The sequence below is a fragment of the Setaria italica genome, chromosome VIII (genome assembly GCF_000263155.2).
Source record: "Setaria italica strain Yugu1 chromosome VIII, Setaria_italica_v2.0, whole genome shotgun sequence".
NCBI classification, from domain to species: domain Eukaryota; kingdom Viridiplantae; phylum Streptophyta; class Magnoliopsida; order Poales; family Poaceae; genus Setaria; species Setaria italica.
In genome coordinates this window covers 2,327,144-2,346,536 of record NC_028457.1, presented here as the reverse complement: position 1 = coordinate 2,346,536, position 19,393 = coordinate 2,327,144, and the positions used below count along the sequence as shown (strand labels likewise).

Here is a 19,393-nt window from a genome sequence, read left to right as displayed (position 1 = left end):
ATGCTCTCCCCCACCAGCCTGTCTATACAATCTCTGTTACAAATGCGCCAAGACAACTGCTGAGGCAAGTGACATGTTCATTACGTACTGAGTTTGTCTACTTTTATGTTTCCTGCATTTTCTTCTTTGTTAAAATAAAATTGCAGTTCCTACCTACTCAAACTATGCATTGTACAACTGGGCTCAGATGGCTAGTAGCAGTGCCAATTGGGATGAGAAGACAGCGAAAACATTCCTCGACCTCTGCATTGTTGAGAAGAACCAACTGAATTGAAGCAACAAGTGCCTAACTAAGTTAGGATGGCAACACGTCTACCGTAATTTCAAACAACAGACTGGTTTGACTTTAGGCAGCAAGCAGCTGCAGAACAAGCTGAGCACCATGCAAAGGTCATTCATGAATTGGAGGGACCTGCAAGTCCAATCAGGCCTAGACCGTGACAAACATACTGGTGGTGTTGCATCTGATTCCACTTTTTGAGCTACCGACGAAGGGGTACGTGCTGTCACCTTTGCAGTACTTCTTGTTCATTCAATTCTAGCATCAATTTTTTTCTAACATGTAGTTGCGTGACCTACAGGAAACTAGTGCTGGTGCTGCCCAGACGAGTACTACTAAACCACCACCACTCCTTAACGAACTTTACACGCTATTCGGCCACACCACCCAAGACAGGGGGACCTTGCTAACTGCAGGAGGTGTCCGTGAGGCAACACCCAGTATGGGGACCAAGGACACTCCAGTAGACATGTACCTAGACCCCATGGCTACTAGCAATGCTCGTAATATGTCTAAAAGGCCAACCCAGGAGGAAGTTGTCGACAATCCTCCAAAAAAGAAGAGTGGCAGCTTGGGGGACTACGTCAGAGAACTCTCCGAAACTGTAGCTACGAGAAGCTAGAAACGTCTCAGCTGTGAGCAAGAGGAGATGGACCTTGCAATGCGGATTTTAGAAGAAGATGGTATTGACGAGGGGTCTGATCTGTACTGCATGGCAATATATTTATGCAAGAATGCAGTGAATCGAAGGGCCTTCACGAAGATGAAAACCAGAGAGGGCCGCCTGCATTGGATCCAATTCAACTGGGAGAGGGAGAACAAGTAGTTCAGTGTGGCATCCGTTGGTTTTATTGTAGTGTTGTATACTGATGGTAGGGAACAATATCTTAGCATGTAATGTGGCCTCTAGCTTGAACAATGTATTGTGTGTGATGTCTAATTTTCCAAGTTAAATGTGGTCCGTGATTTACATTGCATGTGCATTAGTGAGAAAGAAGTTTTATCTTACTTTTCATTGTACCAGGAAGGTGTGGAGGACCATTGAGGACCTATTCAGCCATCCAAGGAGGAGGACAGGGAAGCCATATTGACAGGTTTGAAAGAGTTTGTTCTATAACTTGTGGTGGAACTTTTACTTTATAGACTTATGACTGAACCATTAATATCTATTCTGTGCACAGGTTGCTTCCATTATGAGCAGCGTTGAGGAATCAAACAGTGAACACTGGTAGTGATGTTAGCTCCATCGTATACCAGCTGGCGGGGGTAGCAGTAGCTATAGCAGCATATGCAGCTGCGAGCAAAAGTCCAGCTTCTGTGGTGAACCCACCCATGAAGTTGCCACAAATGACCAGACGTCAATGGGTTGAGCTAAATATGCGGGAAAGCTGGAGGTGCTACAACACTTTTCGTATGTATCCTGACGTATTCCTTCAGTTGCATGATATCTTAGTTAATTATCATGGGCTGGAATCAACACAAGGGGTCGAATCTATCGAGGCTTTAGCTATGTCCGTCTGGGCTTGTGGGACACAACAGGCTTCTAGACAGATTAGAGATAGATTTTAGCGGTCATTGGACACAGTTAGTAGGAATATGGCTCATGTGGCAGATGTCATGTTCTCATTCGCACAGACGGTTATCGCTCTAAAGGACCCGTCATACTCAATGGTTAATTATAGGCTCAACCCATATGCACCGTTCTTTGATGGGTGCTTAGGTGCTTTAGATGGAACTCACGTTCCCGTACAAATCGGGCGTGAGTCACGTCTGGACTTTATTAATAGGAAAGGGTGGTCAAGCTTTAATGTGTTAGCTATAGTGGATATGGACATGCGGTTCACATATGTAGGAGCGGGGAGGGCGGGGTCCAGTCATGACATGGCGGTGTTGAGGGACTGTATGGAGACACCAAATTACCCACATCCATCTCCAGGTATGTTAGTTGGCTAATTACGCTCTTGAAGAAACAATTGTAAAAGTGTTGCACTAATGGTAAGTATATTTGATGTTGTGTAGGAAGGTACTATCTGGTGGACTCGGGTTACACAGTTCATGAAGGCTATCTGGGGCCATATCACAGTACGAGGTACCATCTAGAGGAGTTCTGCCGCAGAGCGGCTGAAAGTTTGGAGGAGAAATTCAACTTCCACCATTCGAGTCTTCGCAATATTGTGGAACGAGCATTTGGCGTGCTCAAATCGAGGTGGCATATTTTCCGAGAAGTACCATTCTATGATCGAGAGAGGCAAATAAAGATCATTATTACTTGCTTTGCACTCCACAATTATTTGTTGCACCGTGCCGATGCAAGTACTGCAGATAGGAACATGGCATGAACTTCGGATTACGTTGTGTCTGCATGGGTGGCAAGTGTACGAGATTGGATCGCGGTAGGAATCTCGTTGACGTAGTTAACCGGTATGACTGGTTTTGGATTTTGGTTCTATACAAGTTTGCATAGATGTTGGTAATGACTGATGGCTATGCCAAAATGGGTACATGCAGGTAGTGATAGCAAATTTTGACATTTAGGTAGCCAGGTAGTGGAATTCGAGCAAACAAACCCTAGCAATGGCACTGGATGCCTCGTTGTTGCCTCACTGTAATGTTCTATATCTATGTGTGTAGATGCAGTGCAGCTAGATGCAGGCAGCTGCAAAGCAGTAGCTACAGCCAACAGCTATAAGCAGCAGCCAGTAGCCAGAATCAGCAGCCAACAGCGCAGCCAGCCAAGCAGCTGCCGAACGGCCTGGTTGTCTCTGCCTGTCCAAAAAGGCAACAACAACAAAGGTTTTTATCAGTGTCAGAGTAGTAAAAGTGGACGGATGGTGCTTCCGGTTCCAAAAAAGGGTGGCTATGCGATGATCTAATTTAGGGCGTGTCTGGTACTGCTCCGTTCCAAGTTTTGCATCTCCACTCTAGATTCTTGTTGCTAAAAATCTCTAGCTCCATTAGCACCAGTTCCAGAAAAAAGGTGGATCTAGGGGCCAACGCTAAGATTTTTCTGTAGCACCTCAAGGGGTGCTCCGAAAACTTCAGTTTCAAAGCTTCTCTTGGAATTGGGGGTTAATTACCCACCATGCTACCGATTACACAATATACTGGTTTGTAGAACAAAATAGTCACTCCCTTCCTCCGGTCGCCCCCTTCCTTTCTTTCCTGTTCACCATGGCCGCACCGCCCTGCCATCCGTGGTCGGGTCACCGTCGCCCGACATGTCGTCCTCTGTCGCGCGCCGTCGTCCCACCCGTCGCCGCCCTAACCGCTGCCGCCAGCCAAGTCCCGTTGCATCAGGGGTCGCCGCTGCCATTAGTATTCAGAGGTAGGGAGCCACGCCAGGAGACGCGGCAGCTACGCCTCCGTCGCTGAGGGCCACCGCTCGCTGCTCCCTAGCGGGGGTCGCCTCGCCACCAGACGTCGTGGCGGGGTTGCCCCGGGCGCCCTCACCGCTCCACGCGGGGGCCGCCGCTCGCTGCTCCCTCGCGGGGGTGCTGTGCCGTGGAGTCCGGTGTACAGAAGCCGACGGCGACGATGGCGATGCCACCTCGGCCTTCTTCGCCGCGCGGGTTGCGGGCGTTGCACTAGACACAGAAGCCGACGGTGATGACGCAGACCCCATCTCGACCCTTATTGCCGCGGCGGTCGCCGCGCCCTCTGTGGAGCCGAGGAACTCAAGGTTGTTATCTGCCACCCCGCGATTGCTCGTCCTGCCAATGGCCGCCGCGCGGTCCTCAGTCCCGCGCCAGCCCATCTTGCTCCTCGTCGCCACGTGCCCCTCGACCTCCCCGCGCCGGCTGCGGCAGCAGCAGAACCAACAGCAAAATACTACTGCCAGACAAGCAGATGCTACGACTATACCAAGGACAATATGAAGCCATAAAGGGATTCCTAATCAGATCCAGCTCCCTAGAGAGTCCATTTTCAACATGCGAGTTTGGACTTGGGGGAGTGGCACACTGGCAAATCCACGCAATCCAGTCTTCAATGTACACTGATGTGTGGATCGCACAATACAGGGGTACAATAGACAATGCACATAAAAATATTATGTTCCTAGAGCTGGAGTCTGCTCATTTGCCAAGCAGGCGCAACGGCTCCATGTTTTCGTGGATTTGGTGGAGTGGAGGTGAAGGAAGGTGGAGTTGGTGGAGTGGAGCTATTTTTCTGGAACGGAGCATTCCCGAACAGACCTTATAGCGGGCTATAAATTAGCCATGCCCTTTTTGAGATCTACCTTAGAAAAGACAACACCCCCCTCCAAATAAGAGCTGCCCCGGCCCTGTAGACATTTACATTTAAAAATAATTGCACCCAAATTACCTGGAGGTTGCTTCTTCCTCCTCCTCCATCTGCACCTCCTCTTCCTCCTTTTCTTCTTTCTCCTCTCTCCTCCTCCTCCTCTTCCCTTGGTTCCAATGGAGTTCTTGGCAGTAGTGGGGCTAGAGCCCTTCCAGTCCCCCTTTAGATCCACTTCCCGCAAATTGTGATCAAGGATACAAATGAACTATATAATTACTGCATCCAGCTATACAACCTTTAGGGGCTTGAGTGGGCTTGAGTTCATTTTGAAAAGTAGCAGCAACACCATATTTGCAGCTCTAGGAGTCAACTCATGAATGTTGTAGGATAAGTTTTCTGGTTTTTTTTATCAGCCAACTACTTTATTCTAGGCTAAGCGTGGTGAGCCAGAAAGAAAATATGCTGTGATCTTGATATGGGCAAAAATTTGGGTAGAGAGATGGGGATGGGATTAGTGGAATGTTCTATCATGGTTGGAAAAGAACAATGCGTTTTTGGTGTAGATTAAACATGGAAAGTGATTCTTATCCTAACGAGAGAGACTTCGCTCGGTAGTTTCTTCTCTATACTATATTCTCCAAGGGTTTGCAAATTTGAAGGACAAGGGGGCATATGGACCCTTTTGGTCGTAACTGAATTTTGCCTCTACTTAAGAGGAAATGTCATATGTTGTCTACCATGGCTACTTTCTCGTGAGCTAAAATCGATGTCATACGTCGAATTGATTTGGGCCTTGACCCTCCTTTTTTTAAGCCAGCTGCACGTATATAGTGAATGTGTTGTTGGAGGGGAGAACTAAGGAGGAGGAAAGAAAAGGATGATGCGATGGTGCTCATGGCTTATTTGAATAATGGGCTAAAGATTATAATAAGGTAGATTTAATAAAAAAATAGGAACAATCTGAATACCAACAGATTTAAATAAAAAGGGAACAATTTTATACCAGGATTATAGTCTAGTTGAATCGTTTGTTTTAAATTTTTATTATCTGTAAACTTAAAATAGTCATCTTTATCTAACGTAGGAGATAATAGAAAGCTAACTTATTATATTATTATTAGTTAGAGCTTAGCAACTTTTCATAGGTTATGTTTTGTAGGGCTTTGGCCTCCATACAAAATGGTTTTGGTTTTGGCTTCGATGGTACAGAGCAACTTTTTTGTGGAACCGAACCGTAGAATAAAACATTGTTCAAGAGAAACAAAACTATATACGGAACAAATCATAGGGTCCGCGGGAAAAAATATACACATGGAATTCAACTCCTAGAGTAAACATAAAAGTAAATAAGCTCCATGGCCAAAAGCAAAAATAATAAAAACAAAAACCAATACTGCACCATCAAATGGAAAAACACTAAAGAAAGAAAAAAAAAAGAAAGCTAAAATATAACTGGACTGACTTTATAGCTAAATGAGTGATAAGGTGGCAGGAGAATAAGACGCAAGGGAACCAAGCACCCCCCCTCAATGTTTTCGGCCCAACTTACACCGCAAAATAACGCTGCAAGATGTCCTCCTGCACTGCACCTTGTTCAGGCCGTGTGGACCATGATAACCCAGCAGAAATGACATGAAACTGGGCTCCAATTGTTTTTTTTAATGAATGCATAGAGTCCTGGAGGCCCAAAAGTTGTCGCCCAAATATTTTACCAGAAAGCCCAACAATGTTGAACATCACTCACGAGCTAAAATGCATGCACGCACGCAGCATGTTTTGTTTTGAAATTCCGAAGTTTTCTGATTTGAGCCACGGTTGGTTCTGGATTTTAAACTTTATTCATTCCCAAGTGGATTTTAACATAGGACCAAAACTGGCTAATAACTAGTACTTCCTTGTCCAGCAGGCTAATCTGCTAGCATAGCAACAGCACTGACCTAATGAACTTACACCTCAAATACTTCCCTTTAGGTTTAGCACGCACTCTACCTTTGTTAATCACGTTACTGATCCAATCAGTAGTTCTTAATCATCTGATTAATTTGGCCTAGGAGGCTAGCTTAAGCACGAGGCGTGTCAATTTGAGGGCCAATTAATGACACGGCTCAAGTCATCGACGACGCTAAAGCGGAGATCAGCCAGCGACTCCCAGTCGATGGCCGTGGCGCCGGAGTCTTCTTCAGCTCCGTCCACGACGACCCCTCGAGACTCCGATGACGTGCTGTCGTGGGAGTTCTCCGCCGCCTGCCCGTTGGCGACAACGCCGACTGCAGGCATCTGGCTCGCCGCCGCCGCCGCCGCGGCGGGTGGTGCCAGTACTTGTTGCTGTTGGTAGCAGTGGAGAGCTTGATCGACGCCGCCGGCCGGGTTGAGCGGCCGGCGGTCGAAGGACCTCAGCGTGCCGGTGCTGATGTACACGCGGCACACGCTGAACTCGTTCCGCAGCTGCACGCCGATCAGTAGTGACCATAATTATCAATACATAATTAATTACCATCGTCATTAATGCACAGCCACATCGCATGCGGCACGTACCCTGACGGGCGCCCCTGCAGCCAGCGGCGGCGGCGCGCCATAGGCGGTGGCGATGCAGTCGTCGGCGGCGGCCTTGTACTCGTTCATCTTCCAGCGGGTCTTGTTGCCCGTGGGGGCACGGCCCTCGTAGAAGACCATGGTGCGCTTCTCCCCGATGACGCGGTTGGCCGGCGCCGAGTAGACGTAGGACGGCGACCCCGTGGCCTTCCAGTACCCCGACGGCGTGGTGCGCGCCGGCCGGCCGCCGTGCAGCTCCCGCTCCGCCCGCGGGCAGAAGAAGAACCACTGCTCCTTGTCGCCCACGTTCGCGACTCCGGCCATCGCTGCATGCATCGATAGTATATGAAATCTTGCGCATCATATATATATGTAGTCATCGTGATCATCCGATCGAAAGAAGGAGATCGATGAACTAGGACGACGACTAACCCTGGAGCTCGGAGGGATGGTAGCTGTAGATGTCGACGACGGGGATGAAGTGCTCGACTTGTGGCCTGGTGCCGGCGAGGCGGTGGCGGAGGTAGAAGCTCAGCAGCTCCTCCTCCGTCGGGTAGAACCGGTACCCCGGCGGGAGCGGCGGATCGCTACTACTTCCACTTCCCATTGTTCTCTGCAATAGCATGAGCTCGATCGATCTTATTTCCTCCAACAAATTGCTCCTGATCAATCAAGAGTATATACTACTGCGTGCTCCTTTTGATTCTCGCTCTCTCTTTCTGGTGTAAATAATAATAATAATAACAATAGCGCGCAAATCAGAACTCGAGCAGTCCTATTTATAGAGGGAGGGAGTCCGGTGGCTACTACCTCCCTCACGCTTCGGGGAGAAGATTGACGAGGAGAAACTTTGAAGAAGTTGCATGCCCGGCCATGGGCGCGTACGTTCCAGCGTTGACCTTGACCAAGAACTGGGGACGACCACGACTCTTTGCCACGCAGCCAGCTGGAAGTAGAGGGCAGTCACTGTCTCGTGTACATCCGGCGTACGCCATGCGGTAAGCTCACTGCTCTCTCTGTTTTAGTATACAAACAGAATCAGAGGCCATGGCCCACGATAGGCCCTTTCATCAATGCTAACATAAATTTAGAGAGCCAATAATATCATCTCCTGTACTACCTCTCTTCAAAAGCAAGATCAATATCATATTCACTATTATTATTGAAAGTCGAACATGGTTTGCTAGCACACTTGCTTGATCCTATCATTGTGACCAATAGATTATAATCTACTTTATGAATTCCATGTCTATAAGATCTTATGATTATCGCAAAAGGAAGAACATAACAACCATTCATTTCGGTAAAAAATAATAATACATAGAAACTGTCGTGGACGTTGACGTGATCTTAAAAATATATTTCTGACTACTATATCCGCCATACTCCCTCCGTTATAAATTATAGTTCACTTTAATTTTATCCTAAATCAAACTTTTGTAACTTAGACCAATTTTATAGGGAAAATGTACCACTAATATCTGCAACATCCAATCACCTGGATTAAATCCACCGTGAAATAAATGCTCTATGAAAAACATATTTCATTAAGAAAAAAAGAACGTATACTAGACAGTATATCACTCAACATGAAGCCAAACAAGCTAACCGAGCACACAACTCGTTATGAACAAGGAGGTAGAAAAGAAGTGTAATATTGGCTTGGTTCAGTTTGTGGAAAAAGTCTAAGCCAAGCTTGTTGACGAGTGTTGACCTTATTTTCCACCCCTGCCGACCGCCAAAGAAATGAAAATAAATAAATCATTTTATTTTGGGGAAGGACATAGAGTAATCCCGTTGGGTTTGCGCTTGCTCCGTTTTGAGCAGTGATGGCATGCTTGAACCCAGATTATGCAAAAAAAAAAGGAAAGGAAAGGGACGTGTGGGCCGGCCGGGTTGACTCGGAGTCAAGGCTACTTAATTAGCCATAACGGAAAAATAACAAGCATTCATTTTGGTAAACATAAAAATAGAAACTGACATGGATGTTGACGTGATTTTATTAAAAACATATTTCTGACTAATATATCAGCCCTACTCCCTTTGTTATAAATTATAGTTCATTCTGATTTTATCCTAAATCAAACTTATGTAACTTAGACGAATTTCATAGGAAAAATGTACCAGTTAGTATCTGCAACATCCTATCACTTTCACTAAATCCACAATGTACCACTTAGTATCTGCAACATCCTATCACTTTCACTAAATCCATCAAGAAATATGTTTTCCATAGAGCATTTATTTGGTACTATATATGTTCATATATTTTTTTTATCAATTTGACTTAGGACAAATTAAAACTAATTGAATTTTAATTTGGAATGGTGGAATTAATGAACAAAATTATACACTATTGTTATATTCCGGTTCTTATAAAATCAGAGGTGGTATCAACATTAGGGCACGATTGGAGCTGAATCCATCTGCTGGTGTTTTAGCGTTTCTCGAGAATTAATATTGCCGTGACCCAAACAAAATCTCAGGAATTAAGCCTGCGGAGAATATCGAAAACAGTAACCCAAGTTGATGTCCGGAAAATCACCAAACTTAGTTAACAAAGGTCCATTAATACAAAAGAAGTTTAATAGAAACGAATGGAACTCGGCATGAATTTTGCCAAAGGATGGACTTGTATATGTTGCATAGCAAGCTGAGCTTGATCACATATAATGGTACCATTCCAAATTTCATTGTTGAACTCGAGTTTGTGATAGTCGTATCCGTCGAGCCAAACAAGCTAACTGAGCACACAGCTCGTTACGGAAAGGAGCTAGAAAAGAAGTCTAATCTTGGCCCGGAAAGGAAAGAGACCACGTGTGGGACCGGCCGGCCGGGTTGACTCGGAGTCAAGGAAACTTAATTACTTAGCCGTAACGCGGGCGCTGCTGTACTAGTTGCACGAACCGGTCGAGATATGGCATCTGGGACACGACGACGACGACGAGCCCGGCGAACCGAGTCGATCCATCACCAATCCGTGCACGCTGTCTGATACAGGATAGGAGTACCTCAAACCAGGCCAGGGCATGCATTGTTTAACTAACGACAGCGTAGTAATTAACAAGATCATCATGCATGTCGTGACGATCAAAGAGTCAGATCAAGGTCTCGCACTCTTGTCTTCATGTGGATGCCGAAGTTGCAAACTTGTACTAATAATAGCAACTGCCTATTTTCTAAGATAATGAGATGTGAGACTTGTTGCGGCAGATAAACCCAGGAGACACTGATTGACTTGATAGGACGCTAATGCTACTTGGTCACTCATGCCGAGATGACTATGGTTCTATCTTTGGTGGTGAAGATTTTTTTTATGGAGATAAAATACTTTTTTTTTAAAAAATAATTGGCAAATGACTTTTCAGTAGCAATGCTGGTTATTTTAAGGATAATTCGTACTTGGGAGGGAGGAGACGCCAGTGTGTGAAGCCACCTTTTCTTTTGGTTCATGCCGTGCAGGATCTGTTTAGCAGAGCTTGCAGAGCAGTTGCTAGGCTGATTCTAGAAGCTCTGTTAAATGATATTTTATAGTGAAGTGATTCTAGGCCTGGAGTGATATCTTAAATGAACTTTGGATCTGGAACAATTTTTTTAAATTTAATAACTTACAAAATTATAAAGAACAACATCCAGTAATTAGGTACTTTTGATACTGAAAAGAATCAGTATATTATACTCCTCGTGTATTCAGAGAGTCAGTGAATCACGCTGCTATCACGTGCTCGCAAGTGCGCGGTTTTAAGTTTAACCGCCGGTCCTCCGTGTAATACACATGCATGGCTTCGAGCTCTGACGTACTCCTACAGTAACATTTACTTTGGAGCCCTTCGTTCTGCTACCAATAGGATAGGCCGGGACGCCGGGTACACGTTTACTGACGAAACGAACAAGCGGTCGCGGGAATGGCAAACACACTGGTTGTCCTTGTCTGGTTGCGCACAAATAATCGGCCCCCCTCCTTCAAGTCCAGCAGCAACATGGCAGCAAAGCAAGCATCAGATGCGTTTCACTTCCAGCTCCTCGCCACGCATCCTCATGCGCATAATTCCATTACCTGCCCAGAAATTTCAGCGCACTGAAGAGCAGAACATAATCTTCTGAAGAAGATCTGGTCACACGACCCGATCACCCAAATGCTCTGCATCTACGCAGCACTGGCCACAACAAACAAAGACGCACAGAGATCCACTTGGCGCTAGCTGCGGCCTACAATGATTGGACATGGACAGAGCGCGATCGAGAGGAGTTTTTACTTAGCAGCTGCGTGCAGATGCAGCGGCAAATGCGCTGAAGTTTTCAGACGACGCCAACGAAATGATAACGGATCACTGCTGCAGCTGATGCAAAGCTACTGATGGTAGACGACACTGCTAGCGAGTGTAACTGCGGGCTTCTTCTTGGTGGCCGGCCCTGTCGTGTTGGGTCAGGAAGAAAGGGGAGCCCTAGTGGAGGACAGAGGACTGGACTGACGACGGTCGCGCGGCTACCTGCTCCTGCTCCTCGTCGTCGTCGTCTTCTACCTCGGCGTCGCTGTCAGCTCAGCTCGTTGCTTTAGCTTGCTCCGGGTATGAAACGAGCCATTAATTAACTAATAAGCTCGGAGGGAGGACCCCAGTGTGCGAGGTCTAGCTAACTAACTATACCCGTCTGTCAGTCTCTCTCTGCCTGCTACCTGACGCGAACGCGACGGGGGCAAAGTTTATCCTCGCTCTCGCCAGCCGGGACGCGGTCTGCGATGACTACCGGAAGACCGAGCATTGTTACTAGGCCTAATACTAATGGGAGCCCCCATTTTTAATCCTAGTAATAATACCGGGTTCAATGGTTAGTTTTTCAGAACCCGTGACCTCCTGTATCGATTGTGAGCTCCAACCAGTACTAAAGTTTGCATATTAGTATCGGGTGGAGGTTCACCCAGTACTAACTTTCCTCCTATAAATCCATCGTCTTCTTGCTCTTACCTAAGCCATCATCATAGACTGAGGTTATTTGACTCGGTACTTAAAATCCCCATTTAGTACCGAACTAATAATACGAGTTGCACAACCGGTACTGGAGAGTTAGACGTCGTCAACAGTAAGAGAGCTTGCTGCGTGATGAATGGATCGATCGCCGCGACAGTGCGACAGGCAGCGACAGGAGAGGAGCGACCACCAGACTGACAGGTCTCCGCCGCTCCTGGACGAACGGAGAAACTAACGCGGTTTTTTTGGCGACGAGCTGAGCGCGCGTAAGCACGTCGCCTGTAGTCGCACGGTTGCTAGGCGCCATGCGTTTCCCTGTCTTGAATTCAAGCAGGTTCATCCCGGATCCCGTGTTTTTTTTCCTACTTCTCTGTGTTATGAGAATCCTGCGTTCCTCAGAGTGGCCCTGAAATAAAAACAGCTGCAGGAAATTCAGAGGCGTCACCGTCAGGGCTTCAGGGGACGTGTGTTGGATTCCTTTGAGATGAAGGGTTTTGACTCTCTTTTGTTTCAGGCTTTCAGTTGCCAGCAGAGAGAGCTCCGGCTGACGGGCTGACAGGGGGTGTTTGGTTCCAGGATTAAAGTTTACTCACTGTCACATCAAATGTTTAGATACTAATTAGAAGTATTAAATATATGTTAATTACAAAACTAATTGCATAAATGGAAACTAATTCGTGAAAGATACTATTAAACTTAATTAATTCATGATTTTTAGTTTATCTGTCACTCAAACCATGTATGGATTAGCGGCGAGATGTGCTGACTGCCGACCGGACGATAGACCTAGGTGACGGCCAAATTATGCACACGGACTGTACGGACGAGCACAATCTTGGATTATTGGAGTCAACCAGTCAAAAGATCCACTCTCTTACCAGTTCCAGATGTGGAGAATGATCCTGAGAAAAATGCACACGGTTTGGTGAATGACCTCGCTCGCTCGCGCGCTCTGCCCTGCGCCACACTCTCAAGTCTCAAGTGTGAACTGATCCCCATGGTCCATCTGATTATTAGGCAGGCGATGCATTCTGACCGCTCTCCAGTAGTCCAGTCTCGATCATCGCCAAGGAATTGGAAACTTAAACTATCGTGGTTGCTGTCCTGTAACCATCGTTAGACCGCCAGTTCGGATCATTCTGTGTTCTTCTGCTCTCTTTCTAAGCTCGTACGATACGATTCGTGCAAGTACACGCGTGCATACACTTGTGGTCTCGCGTTCATACCAGATTCCATCAGTAGACATTGATTTCCAAGGGTCAGGTAAAAGCATCATGAACACATATACGTGCAAAATCTTTCTGCTGGCTTCTCAACTTCAACTCAACACTGGCTGGCTTCAAAGTTTTTTTTGAGAGAGTCCGCTGGACGATGTCAAGACGTTCCATCAGGAATTCAGGGATTCTTGCTGCTGTAGTTACACGACGTAGACGCAAAAGGAATCGGGGTCTTCCTTAGCTTCCTTGTGGTGTCAAAGGCACTAGCGAGTTAGGCGGCCATACCCTGCTGTTGCCTAGCTTTCTCCAGGAAACAGGTAGCCGACCAGACCCAGAAACCCAGCAAGTAGGAGCTCAGAATTGGTCGCTTCCAGAACCGCAATGACATGGAAACCAGCAATAGGTTGGCCTGCAATTAGCCTCGTATCCGAGTGATTCGAGTAGCATCTGTGTTCCGTGGCCAGAGGATCAAGATCTATATATAGCCGTATTGTTTAGACTACAAGTCCGAATACCTTACATCTTATGTTGTAGCGGATTATAATAATTTGCATGCAATGTATAATCTATTACCTGCATTTACCAACAATTTAACCCAAAGGTTTAAAATGATAGACAGAGCTAGGCGATTAACTTATACCCCCCTCACGTTCAGCTTCCTTGGAGCATATGTGGAAATTGGAATCGGCTACAATTATTTTATTTAATTGCATCTGCTAGAATTTGAACTCGAGTCCTTTAGATCTGATACTATATTGAGTTACTCCGAGTATATATAGTCGGGACCTAATGGCCCAACAGCTAGAATTATGTTGGGGGTGGACTAGGAAACACCATGGCCCACCTCCCGACCTCCCCTGGTCGGGAGCTGAGGGCCACAGCCACCAATCCAGCCAGATCGGGGGCGGGGCCCGCAAGAGGCCCATAGCGCCCCGCCCACTCCTTGACTCAGGAAGACCAACACCGTACCGGGGGCATTAAATGCAGGGCGTGGCCTCTCTGACCGCCCTGTGCGGGGACATGATCTGGCGGAGGGAGCCGACCTTTAACCAAGGGGTTTGAGGGTGAGGCTACACCCTTTGAACTGCCCAGGACGATTTGCATGACAATGCCACGCGCGGCTGTATGCACCCTGAAGTCATCATTATCCTCACCGCCAGGACAACCCGTCATGCTCAAGGTCATGCCACTACGCCAGACCCGGTACGAGCCCGCAGACGAGGCGGGACCTAGCATCAGTCGTAACGGCGTGGATTGGCCGTGGGCAGGTCGGGGAAAGCCGAGGGAAGTGGCATGCCTCGCTCAGGCCGCTGATCGAGACTCACCCACTCATCTCCGGTGCGGACGTCAGCAGCTTCTTCCGTCCCGTTCACTAGCACGGGGTTGGCAGACGGGACGGGACATGCTGCAGAAGCAGGTCAGGCCGTGCGTAAGCAGCCCACGCTGCACAAGAGCTGTCGTACAGGGCGTGTGAAGCCCACGACTGGTCAAGAGGACAGGGCAAGGAGGTCCCTTGGTGCAAGACTACTCCGACCACGCCACGACCCCCAACCTTCGAGGTCGGGGACCCCCTCCATTTGTCAACGTTTGTTGCCCGGTCCCTGGTCTATATAAGGGAAATCAGGCCTCCTTGCTCTCAATCATGCATTCAACGCATACTCTTACACATCACATGAATGCTTTCTTGTAAGCATCTGGTTGTAAGCCCTGTGCACTCGATCCAAGGAACATGACTCATGCTGAAATTGGACGTAGGGATCTTCCAAAACCAGTATAACTCCTTTATCTCTTGTGTGCTAGCCATCGAAAGTGAGGAGAGCGTGGTGTATAATCACTAGTTGGCGGTCTAAAACCTCGAGAGGGCCCATCACCTTTGCTTGCATAGTGGACTAAGGTTCATTTGCCGTGTCTCCGGGTAGGCCTTTCATTTTCTTGCCCTTAATTTAGCTGATAGGAGTTATGTGTCAGTTCATGATGAGATATTCCAGAACTTTCTTAAACCACTAAGTCCATTTCCTAAAGATGGGATACCTTGTATTACGATATTCATCACCTCTAATTTTGTAGTACAACAAGAGGCATTGTTAGATGTGGGTGGAGGTGTGTGTTGCGGGGCTCGAGCTCCCCGCTCCTGCCGCAACAGTAGGAAAAGAAGGGAGAAAAAAAGAGGACGTGCCGGAGGAAGAGGTAGGAAAGATGAGCTCGCACTTTGCATTTGGCACTTAAGAAATGAGAACAATTTCACATGCCGCTGTACAAATTCACATCAGCTCACTTTAAAAAAAAATGCAGCCCATGAAAACACTTTAGAGTAGCGAAGCTCTTCAAAATTTGTGTAAGGAGAAACAAAAGAGAAATCAGCGTATGAGCAATAGTGGGTCGAGTTGCACAACCATACGCGTGCTAGTTTCTCCTTGCACATGTTTCTTTTTATCCAAGCTTAAATTTTGCATGCGCATAGATAATTATTGCATGTTGCTGGCTCGGTTGAAACTTTTGATGCACCAATCCAGATACCGCTGTATATGTTTTGCAAGTTGCAACACATTAACACTATGTACTCCCTGGGATTCATTTGGAAAGGAAAACAAGAGTAAAAAGCACAAAGTTAAAAAAGGCACAGACTGTAGACCTTTTTTCTTCATAGATCGCATCATCATCCGAGAGAAATCTCGCCAATATCGCTCCTAGACCAATCACAGGAAAAGATAAGCACCATTCAAAATTGCTTCCGTACTTGCATCAATGCATCATCATCATCACACACACGCACGCACGCACGCACGCCCGCCTAGGGCTACAACTACAAGAACCGTATGTGAACCTTGTTGTGAAAGATAAGGCAAGAACAGCGTTAATAAGGCCATCGATCGGATGGGGGCAACACGGTCATTTTCAGTGGAAAGAAACCAGTTAATCTCGTGGGCTGTGGGCCGACCGTTGCAGACCCATTTCGGCCCATTACATTTTGTTCGCCGGGGGATGCCAAAATTAGATTGGGATCGGATGGAATTGGACACCGGGCCCAGCAGCATGCATGCACGAAACGGATTACCATGATGCACGCTGATTTGATTACCTCCGGATTCTACATACGAAGTTCACACCAAACAGATACGTTCGCCATTGGCTCATGTCTGCCCGGCTGTAGGTGGCGTCATGGCAGGCTCCTCGCGCTGGCCGGACCTCCCGCCGGACCTCACCGGCCTCATCCTCCGCTGTCTGCCTTGGCTCCCGCTGGATCGGATGGAATTGGACACCGGGCCGTCTACCACGCGTGGCGCCTGCCCCCGCCGCCCTTGCTCCGCTTCAGCGACGACGGCACGTTCTAGAGCCTCACCACCGACGAGCCGCCCACCCGCCGGTTGATAACCCCGCCCGCGGCTGGCTCACCGCGCGCCACCACCCGCCATGGCTGCTGCTACGACGACTGGCTCCTGTACTGCAACGTATCCGAGGACCGAGGGCGAGGCTACCCGCTCCTTGTTCAACTCTCTCTCCGGAGTCACCGTGGCAGACGTACCCCTCCTCCGTGACGACTATCCAGGCGTTGCTTGACGCACCCCATGAAGAAGATCATCGTGTGCTCGCCGGACCTCGTCGTCGCGATGCTTGGCCTCGGGAGGGTGCTCCGTCATGGTCGGTCTGTCTGTGAGTCCGTCTGACGCTCGCGGCTGGGGGTGGTACTTGGGCATCGCTCTGTACCGTGGCAAGATCGACGCTCTCACGAACAACAACAAGCTTCCAAGGAACCGGTACTCGTAGCTTAAGAGAAAGAGGGAGTGAATTAAGCAATCTAAAATTTTAACATATAGCTTCCACTACTTTGCAAAAGCATAAACTATATTATTTTAACTTAGATGTTCATTCTACGATTAATCTAGTGTGAAATCCTTATCCCAAAATAAGTTTTGCAACTTAGAGCCAATCCTAGTAAGATACTACACTAAGAAAGTAAAGGCACACGAGTTGCAAAAATGAAATACGGAAATGTAAGAGGTGAGGATGAGGGGAAGCAAATATATGCTTTGCATCCACATTTATAATTGTTAACTTTTCACTTTGCATCGCAAATATGCGCTTGAATTTATTTAACGGATCTTAAGTTTGAGCTATAGTTTTAACATAGAAATCTATATTCTCATCACTTTCTCTGTATCTTTATAAATAAACGCATATACCTTAATTATTATTTCATATACCAATAGTATAACAAATAGGCGATTTAGAATCATACTTTAGTGTATATTTTTAATTAAGGTGATTTGGATTCAAATTTAGGGTTACCTCATGTTATTTGTAATAATAGCATATGTTGATAATATAGATGCAAATTTAAGATGTTATTTTAAGTTATTTTTTGAAGTATTAGCGGTGGAAAATTTAGTTACAAATTTAGGGAGTTATTTTAAATTATTTTTATAATAGCAGAAGTGGGTAATTTTGATAAAGATTAGGAGGTCACTTTAATTTATTTATATAATGGTCGAGGTAAGTAATTTAAATATGGATTTAGGGGGTTATTTTAGGTTATTTTCATAATGGTGTAGTGGGTAATATTTTAGAAAATATAATAGGTTCAATGGCTATGATGATTTAAGCCTACTGATTAATGACAAGATGTAATGTCTAGAATTTCTCTCTTATTCTAAAGTGTCCACTAGAATCCTAAGTAGCTTCACCGGAGGCTAATTAGTAATAGTAACATAAGATTGTCAATTAGCAGGGTTGAGGAGTACGTATGCATTAACAAGTTAGGCCCGGATTATTCGCACCTAATAACAGATCGATTTGCAAAAGATAACAACCATCGTGTCGCCTCTTTCCGGCTTCCTCGGATCGCATAATGGATCGGCTGGGGAGGATACGACCCCCGCCGTCATGGTCAAACCTCCTGCCGGAGCTCGCCGGCCTCATCCTTCGCCTGCTGCTGTGCCGCATCGACCGCCTCCGCTTCAGCTGCGTCTGTCGCCGGTGGCGCCTCGCCGCGCAACAGCAGCGTCCCCATCTGCCGCCGGCGCTGCCCTTCATCTGCCTGAAGGCCCTAAGCAACTACGGCGCCTTCCTAAGCCTTCCCGCCGGCGAGGCGCGCCGCGCCGGCGCAGTGCCGGCGAAAGATGTCACCTGCCACGGCTGCTTCGACGGCTGGCTCCTGTACGGGCCCCACGACCGCGACAACGACGACTCCCACAAGTGCTTCCTGACCAATCCTCTCACCGGCGCCACCGTGGAGATGCCACTTCACCTCGGCTATCTCGCAAAGAGTAACGTGCTCTACATGCTTAAGTTCATGGTGCTCTCACCTGATCTCATCGCCGCTCTATCAGGCAGTTATGTTGCGTTTTACCGGCCCGGTGCCCCCTCATGGTCTGTCTCTCCGTCTGACATCGGCGGCGATCGCGGTGCCCGGGGATCCTACTACGTGGACTCTGCCTTCTACCGTGGAAAGATCTTCGCTCTCAACACAGAGGATGAGCTCTTCGTTCACGAGGTCGGCGCCGCCGCTGCCGACACCGTCGAGCACGCGATCAAGGCGCAGAGCCCCCAGCCGGTGGATCCTGAAGAGAAGTTTAGCAAGAAGCGCCACTACCTCGTCGTGTCGTGCACAGGCAAGCTGCTCATGGTGAAATGGACGACGGTTCCTCTTTGCTGTCGCCGTCCCTCTCCCAGGAACTTCGACGGGATCACAGTGGAGGTGTTCGAGGCGGATCTGGAGAAGGGTCGGTGGTTGGAGGTGAGCAGCTTGGACGACGGTGAAGCTCTCTTCGTCGGCAGGGGTTGCTCCAAGGCTGTTAGGTTCACCGGTCACGATGAGAGGTTCCAAGGGAACCGTGTCTACGCTTTGGGCTGCGATAACTTCTTCCGTAAATGCCATCTTGCCATGCCAAGCTATGGTTTCTATGATCTAAGGAACGGCGAGATTGTTAAAGTTCTCCATGACAGCATGCGGGCTGCTGCATGGCCCGTCAGTGGCATGGAATGGTTCTTCCCACTCGAGTAGGGTTAAAACGTGGAGGTGATTCAGAGCTTCATACTCATATCCTTATTGAACAGAAGTTGTCAGCTTGGCAAGGATGCCAAATCAGCCATTTCATTTGTTAAGATATTAGTGCATGTTTGACGTGGATAATAATTATATTTCTTGAAAATGTTCC

At 47.4% G+C, this 19,393-nt stretch overlaps 2 protein-coding genes across 2 annotated transcripts; one reads left to right on the top strand and one right to left on the bottom strand.

The window, feature by feature from the left end:
* Positions 1–6,337: 6,337 nt before the first annotated feature.
* LOC101760368 (NAC domain-containing protein 90) lies at positions 6,338–7,811 on the bottom strand. Its single transcript, XM_004978654.3, has 3 exons — positions 7,487–7,811; positions 7,058–7,380; positions 6,338–6,967 (listed from the first exon to the last, which is right to left on the bottom strand). Exons 1-3 carry the CDS (start codon positions 7,677–7,679, stop codon positions 6,599–6,601), a joined length of 885 nt encoding a protein of 294 aa, XP_004978711.1. The 5' UTR covers positions 7,680–7,811; the 3' UTR covers positions 6,338–6,598.
* A 10,273-nt stretch (positions 7,812–18,084) lies between these two features.
* Positions 18,085–19,239, top strand: LOC111258233. Its single transcript, XM_022829183.1, has one exon. The coding sequence runs from the start codon at positions 18,085–18,087 to the stop codon at positions 19,237–19,239; it is 1,155 nt and encodes a 384-aa protein (XP_022684918.1).
* The last annotated feature ends 154 nt before the right edge of the window (positions 19,240–19,393 follow it).